We start from the raw sequence: 12,326 nt of genomic DNA on the forward strand, positions 1-12,326 counted from the left end.
TAAACATTGCCTCTGCGGTCATACAGCACTCTTAGATGATACTATATTCTTCAGTAGAGTCTGTCTTCCCTGTTTTAATCAAATTATCCGAAAAAGAAAGTCTTGAACTTTAAAAATCTAAGGTACATGTGAGCACTTCTGTGATCTTTGCTGGTACTGAAAATATTCATGTCCCATAAAACCACAGAAAATATTCATGTCCCATAAACCCACAGAAAATTATACAAAACCCAATGGGTTCTGAGAAGTTGTGTGTAGAAAAATCAGTTCCATCAAACTTGGTCTCAGCAGCCATGTCAAAAATGCTTACAGCATTGAGTCTTGGCTCTTCAAGTTTGGCCTGTCACATGGCGTACCTAGAGGCGGGCCCTTTGTAAACAAAGGGAGAGGCAGACCAGCAACTGGGTTGGTCAGCCATGTACCTTCACTTATAAAAGGGATATCTCCACCCCATGGAAAAGTAGCAAAGGCAAAAAAAAAAAAAAAATCACTCACTTTAAAAGTAAACTTTTACTGAGATTCGCAGTGCTTTTCCCTCCCAGAGGAAAACGTTTGTATGACACTGAAATGGTCTCATGGTCTTCTCTGACGGGGAATTCCCTCTACAGCTTCTGTGACCCTCTCCAGCTTTGTCCTTGATGATGACCAAGTAAGTGATGTTTCTACCATATAAAATATTAATTATTTTCTTTATGTTTTGGCAGATGTGGGACAGTTTCTGGCACGCATGAGAGTGATTTTGGAATCCCTTTTGTCACAGTATAGCGGGAAAACTGTAGTAGAAAAATTATGTAATTCGGTGTTTTCAATGGCAGCTCGTCAACTGGTAAGACAGAGTGGCAGCCATTTGTAAGGGGTGGGAGGGGGCGAGTCTGAGGTGGACGCTAAGTGCTTCGTTCATCTTCCTGTAGGTGATCTTTCTGCTGGACTTTTGCACATTAGATATTTCACACTGCACGCTCTTGAGAGAGTTCAGTGCCCTGACAGAGCTGTTGAAGGAGCTCTGCAGTGACCCTGATGGAGGACTGAACAAGGTACCTCGAGTTGGCATTTGAACCTGCTTTGTATCCCCTCTTAGGAACCCTGTGACCACACGTAATGAGACATACCACTCAGTTACGGGTCTACACGAATAAGTTACCTCTAGAAGAGCCCCCTCTGTTTTATCAGTACTTTATCAGTGCCTATCAACTTTATCAGTGTTGGTTTTGACAGCAAGAATAAATGCCAGTCTGAGTTGATTTGGTATATGGTCAGCATTAGACAGGAGACACAGAGGAAGCTGTACATAGATTAATTTAATTGTTCTACAGCACATGAAATTATATCAAAACCATGTGAATGATTAACCAAATTGAAGTCCAGAAGAGAAAATCTGTGTTGAAAGGCAAATTAGAGGGTTGGGTATTTAAAAGCATTTTCTCCCTTACTCAGCCTTACAGGACAAAATGTTTTTTCACTGTCTTGTTTGAATCTCACAACTCTGTGGGAGTAGAAAGGGCGTATATTTTAAAGCCTATTTTAAAGACAAAAAAAGCAAAGACTGAAAAAGGGAGGGAGAAGACAAGGTGGGCTCGGGTTTGCCAGGGTCCCAAATAGGAGTGTAAGGTCTTTCATGCTAGTACTGGAACTTCATGCTGGTACTGGTTTGTAAGAAATAGTTCTTACAGATACTCATAGTTAGAAAAATAAAAGCTAATCAGAGTTACTATAATGCAATAGAAACCCCGTGTCTTCTCTGCTGAATAAATGTATGTTGATCGATATGTATAGATGGGAACATCAGGTATATTTTTAGCCTGTGTGATGATTCGTGTAGGGATGTCAAAAGCTACTGTCTGGGGCACTGATGCACAGCAGTTTCCTGTGTGTGGCTGGATGTAGAGTGATGAAAACCCTTCTTTCTTAACTCGTTTGTCTACATAGCTGGATGTGGAGACTTGGCAACAGGAACGTCCTGTGGTGTTACATACGTGGACCAAGGAGTCTGCTCACAACTATGAAAATAACTGCCATGAGGTGTCTGTCTTTGTTAGCCCAGGGGCAACCTATTTTGAGGTGGAATTTGACGAGCGATGTGAAACTGAGAAAAGGTACAACTCACCTGTTCTTTTTCCCCAAGCAATAATGGATCAGAAATGAGAGACGGAAAGTGATAAAGATTATGCTTTCACAGGTATGATTATCTGGAATTTACCGACGCTAGAGGTGGGAAAACACGCTATGACACAAAAGTCGGCACTGATAAATGGCCCAAGGTGCGTGATGTTCCCAGAGAGCCATGCGATACTTGTTTCTGTGTCAATTCTTCTCCTTTTGTCAGCCTCAGGCAGTAATAGAGATATGGTCTTTGAAGGGAAGCACTTATATTACACTTTCGTAAAAGGAAGTGCTTATAGCAGAGTTCAATACCTGTTTTGTAAATAAAGTTTTTTGGGGATACAGCCGCGCCCATTTGTTTGTTTCATCTGTAGCTGCGTTGGCACTTTAGTGGTGGAGTTGAGTCATCGCAACAGAGGCTGTATGGCGCAGAAAGTCTAACGATTTACTCTCTGATTCTTCATAGGAACAGTTTGCCACCCCTGGTTTATATCACATTGTCAGAGTAAATGGGGAGTTGTAATCCTTAGCAAGAAAGGGCCAGTGAGTCCAGGAGGGCCCTGACCATGGTGATGAAAGCCAGGATCTCCCTCACAGTTAGGGCCGCATGGTCTCTGGGGCTGGGAAGTTAAGTCCTGCTTCACTGTTGACCTTCTCTCTGCTGTCAGCGGTCTTGGTTGGGAGCAGAGGAGCGGGCAGCATGCTCTCTGGCTGAGTAGGTGGTGGGCAGATGGGCATCTGAGGTTTAGAAAACCGACCAGCAGTTTTCAACTTTGCTTCTTCATAAGATGCAGTTGTGAATTTTCTGTTTCAATCACTCCGTTATACATTTCTCCTTTAGTAGTTTTGGTGGGGGTGATAAGATATAATGGTGAGAATATAGACCAATTTTTTTTTTTTTTTTTTTTTTTTTGGCCATGTGGCATGTGGGATCTTAGTTCCCTGACCAGGGACCAAACCCATGCCCCTTGCAGTGGAGGCGCGGGGTCTTAACCACTGGACCTCCAGGGACCAATTTTATATTTAGACCAATCTTATATTTAGATCTTTCTGAGTCGTGAAGAACATGCTTATTATTGAAATGCTACCTTCTCTAATCAGTTTGACCACATGACTTTTTTGTTTGTCTCTAGAAAGTGACCTTTAAGGCTGGTCCCCGGCTGCAGTTTCTCTTTCACTCTGACAGCAGCAACAATGAGTGGGGCTACAAATTCACCGTCACTGCCTATGGCCTGCCTGATGTCGCCGTGTCTTGGGGCTTGGATTTACAGCTCCTTGTTTCCCGGCTGATGGGACGCCTCGCTTCCCAGTGCATGGCACTCAAATCCGTGCATCGTAAGTCCACAGACCATCCCTTCCCTTCTTGCTAACAGCCACATTGAAGAGCAAGGTAGTACCCCTTTTGTGTAAGTTGTCTCCACATAGCAGTAGAGCAAAGGGGATTGATAAAATTCCCTTTCAGTTTCCTTTAAACTAAACCACAATAAGATGTCTGCTTGACTCAGACACTGGGGCACATTGCCAAGGAAGGACATGGTGGATTCCCTGTCTGTGGAGGACAAGTGGGGAGGGAGCTGAGTTTGGGCAGCATTGTCATCATTGTTTTGTGAGTCAATTTTGGTATACTCCAACAAGAAGGCAGAAATATGAATAAATTAATTGTATATTCTCTAATTATCTGAATATTTGTGTGAATATGTATAAATATGTGAACATGGATTTAGCCTTAAAGTGATTTCTTCAACTTATTTGTTAAATTCATCCAAGGATGAGTGAAACAAGAAATAGAATGAAACTTGCTAGCGTATTTTATTTCTATATCATGTCTTGAGTTTTTCCTCACTTTAAAAGTAAAACATCATACAAAAATTGCATAACAGAAAAAAGCCAAGGGGAAAAGCCATTTTTAATCCTGATACCCCAAGATAACTATTATTAACATTTTAATCTATTTCTATCTAGTCTTTTTTCTTTGTTTATTCATAAACACATACATGGTGGGTATTTAATTATTGCTGCTATTTTTTTACAAACTTAAGTTTATGAATTGTGAACATGTGCCCATAATGAAACGTTTCTAAGTGGTCTCCTGTTATACCCTAGAGGTAGTTCCCATTCTGTTTTCAACTTACTACACGGGTTAAGTCATTTCAGAGGCACCTGTAACTGAAGCTGTCGTAGAGAATGGTAGCATTTCAGGACTGCCTGATGGCTTGGGTTCATTGGGGTATTTGTTTATGAAGTATCACAATTATATTCTGCTAAATGTGTGTGAATTCCCTCCAAGTCTTAATGCCCAAGTTTTTTTAAAACCTTTTCTTCACCAGTTCAAAGATTCTCAGTATATTAAGGAAAAAATAGAACTCTCATCAGCCTTCTTTTTCTCTTTCCAGAGTTAGGAAGTAACATGGCAATACCTCAGGCAAAAATGGCATTAGTCCTAAACTCCCCCTTGTGGAAACCTGTGTTCAGGCACCAAATATGTCCAGAGTTGGGATTAGAAGCAAGCTGGCCCACTCACCCACCCCAGGATAATAAGGAGGTATTTGTTCTTCTCTTGTCTTTGTATTTGGAATGGGAAATGTTTACTAATATTTATTACTTTAAATTATAAACGTCTGTGTTTGTATCTTATCACCCCCACTGAGCTGTTAGCTCCTCGAGGGCAGAAACTATATCCCTTGTTCACTTGGGGTCCCCACTGCACCACAGGGGCCAGTGTAACGGGTCTTCAGAAGTATTGACTGACTGACTCTTCAGTGATATACAGTAGGTGCTCAGTAAATCTCTCTTGATGGAGTTATTAAACAAACAAGTCGAGTCTATTTCCGGTGCCCGCTGAGTCAAACTTCAGAATAAATGATTTATGCTGTACTTATTTGTTCTCCATGGAACAGTAACACATTATTTAGGCTTATAATAATTAAAAACGAAACAAGTTTGCCCACTGTCTCTTCTTCATCTCTCCGCCCTTCTCTCTCTGCTCTACTACTTTTCCTCCCTTCTTCCTGCCTCCCCCTACCCCAGTTCTTCAGTAGTTAATTGCTGAATCCAGGGGTTCTTGCTCAGCTTCTCTTCTCCTTTGCCTCTCTGCTCCTTCTCTTATTCCATGGCAGCCTACTGTCTTCTCTTAATCTCACCACTCCATCTACTCCCTTTATTGACCTCTCTTCTTCCTCCTTCTCTAAAGAGTAGGCTTCATTTGGGCTTTCTCCCCTTTCCTGCACCCCACCAAGACTTGATGCTGTCTCCTCTCTTCTGTTGTCATATCTGTGTGAAAAATACCTAAATGTCAGTTTCCAGCCCTGGTTCTTCTCTCAGGCTCCAGTCATGTATCCCCATCTTCCTGTCAGGTATTTCCATTTAAGTGTTCTGATGCCCTTTAACTCAGAGGTGTAAAACCAGGACGTCTCCCTGGACTTCTCGCTCCTGTTACTGTCATTATTGTTTCCCAGGCATTGAACCACTGCTCCCTGGCATCACCTTTATCCCCACCTTGTTCTCACCTTTCCTGTCCAGTCAGCTGCAAGCCCTGTGGCTTCTTCCTTGAGATGTTCACCACTGTCTGTCTCCTCTGTCTCCATCTTTATTCAGACCCTCATCTTGCACTTGCGTTGTTACATTGGTACCTACCAAGTTTTTTTTAATCACTGCATTATCTTGTCATTCCACTGCCAAGCACCATTAATGGCTCCCCGTTGCCCACAGGGTGAAGTCTAAACTCCTCAGTGTGACAGTCAAGGCTCTCTACAGTCTCCTTTCACCTTACCTATCTGACTCTAGTTCCCACCACTCCCCAGCTGAGACTTCAGGCCAGGTCAGTCTCCCCACTGACTCTTAACTTTTGCTCATGGTTGTGTTCCTCAGGGCCAAACCTGCGCAGTCTTCAGGGTCCAGTCCAAAGCCCGTCCCCTCCAGGAGGCTTTCCGTAGTTACTTTAACCTGCCAGGAGCTCCCCCCTGTGGATTCTCAGCACTGGGTGTCCCTTCTAGGCATTTGGCACTTGATAATCTTACGCTTTACAGTAGTGGTAGCTTTAATGCTTTTAATGTTTTATTTATGTTTACCTTTTTTTTTTAACCCATGTATCTGTCTGATCTCCCCCAAGTAGATTGAAACTTCTTGAGAGTAAGCACCGTGTTTTATACTTCTGCTTTGGCCTAGTAGGTGTTCAGTAAACTTTATTTTTTGAATGAATGCATTAAACATGATGGTTTTTCTTGTTGTTGTTGTTCCCAGGTTAAGAACATCCCTGATGATCCCTGCCACCAATTTCTTCTTGACTTTGCACAGTCAGATCCTGCCCAGAACTTCTGTGGGCCATATTCAGAACTTTTCAAAGGATTCATACAGGCATGTAGAAAACAGGCCCCAAAGACAGATATAGTTGCTGGTTCCACTATTGATCAAGCTGTGAACGCCACCTTTGCTGCTCTGGTGTATCGCACTCCAGATTTATATGAGAAGCTGCAAAAATATGGTAACTTATATTACAGGGAATGTTTTTGATCTGAAGGCCAATTGCTAAGTTTTAAGAAAGCTTATCTTAAGTGAAAGTTGTAAAATATTTTGGAACATAAACATACTTCTACAACTATAGACTTCATCTTGTCAGTCCTACTTTGCCAGTCAAAAGATTTGTGACCAATTTATAGTTAGCAGATTGCAGTATATAGCAAGTAGCCTTGAGTTTCCTAATTAGCAGGTAATTTGTAATCCAGAATTCTCATGGAAAACTGGCGAGAAGTTTAATGGAAAGAAACCTTAACTTGGGTTGTAGTCCCAGCTCACAAACTAGAAGTTGTGCAGCTTCAGGTTAATCAGATAACCTTTCTGCACCTGAGTATCCTTATCCGTAAAGTTTAGATTAGCTCTAACATGCTAAGAAATTCCAATTTAAACCTGAGATGTTTAGGTAATTGAATGTGCTGATAACCAAGGAGGAAATGCAGGTATTAACTCCATCTTTAGACTTGCAGCTTCTTTGTAGCATCATCCCTGCTTGGTTTCCTTCGTTGATAGCCTGCTCCTTGCCATTTCTTTTCCTCATGTCCCCCAGGGATACCATCTCTGTGTATTTACTATAAGTGTAGACTGCAGCCTAACAGGACCCACGGAGAGGGAGGATCTCTCCCTACGCATAATCTTTCAGGGGAAAAACATTTCAAACCCAACGTAAAGACAAGTTATGGGCTGTCCCAAGCACTTTGGCAGGATATGTGTTCTTTCCATGGTGCTGATGAAAGAAGCAGGAACAAATGCTTCCTTTCTTAGAGTAGGTAATTGCTTATTGCTCTAATTATTATTATTGTTGATATTATTAGCACTGCTACCTTTATTGCTTAGTCTTGTGTGTCCCACATTGCAGAGTTTATTTCCTGATGTCCAAATCATCTCAATTACTCCTTCAAATCTTAATATTTCCTTTAAGAAGCTGCTCAAGTGAATAAAACTGTACTGAAGCATGAGTGGTTTAAGTAAACAACTGTCACATGGGAGAGTATATTTCTGCTGGGGATGAGGGACCTGCTGACCTGTATGGTCTTGGAAAAAAAAATTCGGTACATGTTTCCATAATCAAATTGTAGTAAGACAACTGGACAGCCTTTGTTACCTGTGGGAACTTTCAGTGGAAGGATAAAAGCCTTGTGAGTTAAAAGCTGAGAGATAGAACTCTCCCCCAGCTCTTTTTCAAATCATGTTCAGCTATCACATACCTATTTGCAGTTAAGAAACACACAATCAAATGTAGGAACTAGAAATATTTTACCGAATACAAGTTGTTTCTAGAATACCTACCACTGTTGCTTTGAAAGAGGTAAAGTTGGTTCCCAGTTCTTTCTGTCCCTGCCTCTAAGGGGCTATTCATGGGTTCTTCAAGACTGAACTACTTTGAGAGTGGTCCTTGTCTAGCTAATTTGCTCATCTTTGTCTAAAAATTTGTCACCCTTTTGGGTTAGAAATGTACGGGAGGAGTTTTTCAACTAGACTCTAAGCTGCTTGAGGGCAGGAACCATGTTTTTTTTTTTCAGCATAGTGTTTCCCAGTGCCTGGTATAGAGCCTGGCACATTCTAGGTATTCAGAAAATACATTGCATTTACATTGGCTCAACAGAGAGTGTCACTGTGTTCTAGTAGTTTATCCTTTGGTTTTTAGATGAAAAGGGACAGGCCTCATGGGTCTTTCTTTAAAAAAAAAAAAAAGAAAAAACTTTTTTGTTATTTTTCTAATTATAAAAATAATACCTATTCATGTAGAAACTTACAAAGTACAGAAGAGCTTAAAGTAATTATCAACTATAATCTCACCACTTCAAGAACATTTTTCTGTTATCATTTTTCTATATATCTACCTGGCCTTTTATTTAGGTATATTTATATGTGTACGTATGTATATATACACACCATGTTTTTACTATGTATACTCTTTTTAAATAAGACAATTTTGTCCATACTGTTTCATTATCAGCCTTTTTTACTTAATATATACCATGAACTTTTTTCCATGTTTTTTTTTTTTAACATCTTTATTGGGGTATAATTGCTTTACATTGTTGTGTTAGTTGCTGCTGTATAACAAAGTGAATCAGCTATACATATACATATATCCCCATATGCCCTCCCTCTTGCGTCTCCCTCCCACCCTCCCTATCCCACCCCTCTAGGTGGTCACAAAGCACCAAGCTGATCTCCCTGTGCTATGCGGCTGCTTCCCACTAGCTATCTATTTTATATTTGGTAGTGTATATATGTCCATGCCACTCTCTCACTTCGTCTCAGCTTACCCTTCCCCCTCCTCACGTCCTCAAGTCCATTCTCTACGTCTGCATCTTTATTCCTGTCCTGCCCCTGGGTTCTTCAGAACCATTTTTTTTTTTTTTTTAGATTCCATATATATGTGTTAGCATATGGTATTTGTTTTTCTCTTTCTGACTTACTTCACTCTGTATGACAGTCTCTAGGTCCATCCACCTCACTACAAATAACTCAATTTCGTTTCATTTTATGGCTGAGTAATATTCCATTGTATATATGTGCCACATCTTCTTTATCCATTCATCTGTTGATGGACACTTATTAGGTTGCTTCCATATCCTGGCTATTGTAAATAGAGCTGCAATGAACATTTTGGTACATGACTCTTCTTAAATTATGGTTTTCTCAGGGTATATGCCCAGTAGTGGGATTGCTGGGTCATATGGTAGTTCTATTTTTAGTTTTTTAAGGAACCTCCATACTGTTCTCCATAGTGGCTGTATCAATTTACATTCCCACCAACACTGCATGAGGGTTCCCTTTTCTCCACACCCTCTCCAGCATTTATTGTTTGTAGATTTTCCATGTCAATAATTATTTTTTACTCACTTTTAATAATTTTTATTTTGCTTTTAATTTTTTTATATTTTACTTTTATATTTTTACTTTTAATATTTTACTTTAACAGTATATCCATTTCAGATGTGGTTTGTTTGAAAAAAGTTAGTTTGAAGTAACACAGAGAACCCATTACAGGTGTTTGTGGTTTAATTGATAGTTTTTTTCCCCCAGTGCTCTCTTAGGAACCCCCATGTGCAAGTGTCAGGGGAAGAGTTTTCCTTTGCGGAGATTGGGAGGTGACTTTGGGCTTCATGTTGCAGTAGTGAATTGTGTTAACTGAATGTAACCTCTCCTTTCCCCAGTAAACAGTGGGGGCAAGACAGCCCTGAGTGAGGAGTTCGCACAGGTGTATTCCTTGGCAGATGGGATTCGAATATGGATGGTAAGGTTTTCCTTTGCATGTGATTTTTATGCATTTTGAGTTTTCCCACCATGATATCATTGAATTAAGGTAAGTAGCTCTCTTCTCAAGAATTTAACTTTAGGAATGTTTTTCAAAACTAAAGTTCAGTGATGTGAATGGATAAAAAATAATTTAGAACCCTTGAAATCATAATTTGGTGAATGTTGAGATTGTCAGAGTAAACAGGGCTCAATTGAGCCCCCGCTTACCTCCTTTTGTAACCCAAAGGCTGCTCGGTGGAACCTAACCTTTTAGACTAGGGGGAAGAGCATTGTGTTAGATGACAGTTTTAGGCAGAGGAGAGCACTCTTGCAAAGGAGAGGGCTTTCTGCATTTTAGAAAAGTAGTTCTGCAGCATTGTTCATGACAGCAATAAACTGGAAGAACAAAATGTCCCATTTATAGAACAGACAAAAAGATTATATATTATATTACTGTATAATGCTGTATTACAGTGAAAGTGAATGAAGTAGAGCTGCCTGTATCAGCATGGGTGGTGCTCACAAATGTGATGATGAGCAAAAAATAGCAAGTTGTAGAAGAATGCGTAGGTATGATATTCCTCGTATAAAGCTTAAACATAAACTAGATCTGTTATGTACATAAATATGTAGTAAAATTATACAAATGCATGGAAATGATAACAAATTCAGGAGAATTGTTTTTATTTCTTAGGTGTGGAGATGAGTATATATTAGTATTATTTATATATATATTTACAACCACCTTAAATATTGTATAGTAATTGAGAAAGCAGTCTTAAAATAAATGAGTAGAGGCTGGTAATAAGAGTGAAAGCAAGAGACTAGTTGTGGTAATTAGATGAGGATGGCTTCTGCTACTTGGGAGATAAGATAATTAGACTGTGTGATTGATCTGAGTGGTGAACAGGCAAATGGAATTTAGGACTGTTTCCGTGTTCCTGGTTTGGGTGACTTGGTGGGTGGGTAGAAGCGTTGACCAGAATAGGAAGAATGGTCTTGGATCTGGGAATGGGGTGCTAAGTTCAGTTTGAGACCTGTTATGTATGAGGACATCTGGGTTATTTAAGACACCTAGCTGGAGAATTTAGTAAATGTGAAAGAATATAAATGTCAAGGCAGAGATAAGGATAACTTCAAATCATTGGTAATAGTTTTTTTTTTAATGTATGAGTTTATCCAGGAACAGACAGCCTTGGACAAAATCCACAGTGATTAGAACATAGTTGGTGCTCAATGTAGACAAGATAGATAGATGGAGACCCAAATGAACAGGGACTCTCAAAAGAAACTAAAAGGTATCATCATCAGAATGGTGGAGGGTGGATCAGAAGACTGTGTTGACAAAGGAACCAAGACAGTAATAGCAATTTAAGAAAGTGTCCGATAAAGTCAGTGGCCACACACAGTTCAAGTAAAAAGGATTTGGCAATTGTGACAAAGCACATTGTAGATTATGCTTCTGGCTTAGCATATGACAGACTGCCAATGATTGGACAAGATACCAGCCTTCTCTCTAAGACCTTGGTCTACATACATCACACATGGTCTTCTCTCTGGGCTGTCAGCACCATGGCCCAAACTGTGACCATTTCCTGTGCTGGTACTAGAAGCACCATTCTCTGCCTGGCAGTCTCAGCATCACTTAGAGGTGTCCCCTCCTTCGGAGGAGAATAGAGATCAACTTGTGGTTCAACCTCTGCTGCAAACCGGGTGTGTGATTTCTGGCCACACCACGCGGCTTGCAGGATCTTAGTTCCCTGACCAGGGATTGAACCCATGCCCCTTTCAGTGGAAGCATGGAGTCCTAACCACTGTACCGCCAGGGAAGTCCTGAGACCTCACTTCTTTATCTGTACTAGGTCAGCTTTAGGTAAGGGCCCCTCCAACTCCAGGGTTCTAGAATTTTTTAAAGAATAGGGTCATGGTTACAAATCCCTCCCAAATAACACATAGTTGAAAAGGAGGTGGTCTTGCAGATAGACCTTTAGGCAGCTTCAAATCCTGAATTATTTCTAGGACAAACAAAAACAGCTCAGTCCTGTGCACAGGACTGTAAAGTTCTCCAGGATCTCAACACTGTGTGCTTTTGAAGTAGTTTGCTGTGGCTGCCCTTGCTGCCCTGTCTGGACAGCGTAATTATGTGGCTCAAATCCTTCCCCAGTTAGAGATGAAGCAGAAGTCCCTGATGAGCCTGGGGAATGAGGCAGAAGAACAACGCGGGCCAGAAGCTGCTGAGGTGAACCCCGAGAGCCTGGGTGAGTGCCATCTCCAGCTGTCATCACTGGGCCTTCTGTTTCCATTTTGTAGAAAACCAATGACCCACCTTCTAGATAAGTTTAGTTGAAGCTGTGTTGGCCTAGGGAAGGTAACACAGGCACTAAATGTATTTTCCAAGGATGTTCACAAATAGAGAAGTGCCAGTTGTTAATTGTTTATTAACATGATACAGACGGAGCATCTTT

At 40.7% G+C, this 12,326-nt stretch overlaps 1 protein-coding gene across 8 annotated transcripts in view; it reads left to right on the top strand.

Moving 5' to 3' along the window:
* ZZEF1 (zinc finger ZZ-type and EF-hand domain containing 1) overlaps positions 1–12,326 on the top strand; it is a 127,997-nt gene that overhangs the window by 69,665 nt on the left and 46,006 nt on the right. For all 8 annotated transcript variants that reach the window (XM_019926862.3, XM_019926858.3, XM_019926860.3 and 5 more), the window contains 9 exons: positions 705–826; positions 912–1,034; positions 1,927–2,093; positions 2,177–2,258; positions 3,234–3,435; positions 4,494–4,642; positions 6,340–6,580; positions 9,780–9,859; positions 12,026–12,119. In XM_019926862.3, coding sequence (XP_019782421.2) covers positions 705–826; positions 912–1,034; positions 1,927–2,093; positions 2,177–2,258; positions 3,234–3,435; positions 4,494–4,642; positions 6,340–6,580; positions 9,780–9,859; positions 12,026–12,119 — 1,260 coding nt within the window. The remainder of the gene's footprint in view (positions 1–704; positions 827–911; positions 1,035–1,926; positions 2,094–2,176; positions 2,259–3,233; positions 3,436–4,493; positions 4,643–6,339; positions 6,581–9,779; positions 9,860–12,025; positions 12,120–12,326) is intronic.

The sequence above is a fragment of the Tursiops truncatus genome, chromosome 20 (genome assembly GCF_011762595.2).
Source record: "Tursiops truncatus isolate mTurTru1 chromosome 20, mTurTru1.mat.Y, whole genome shotgun sequence".
NCBI classification, from domain to species: Eukaryota; Metazoa; Chordata; class Mammalia; order Artiodactyla; family Delphinidae; genus Tursiops; species Tursiops truncatus.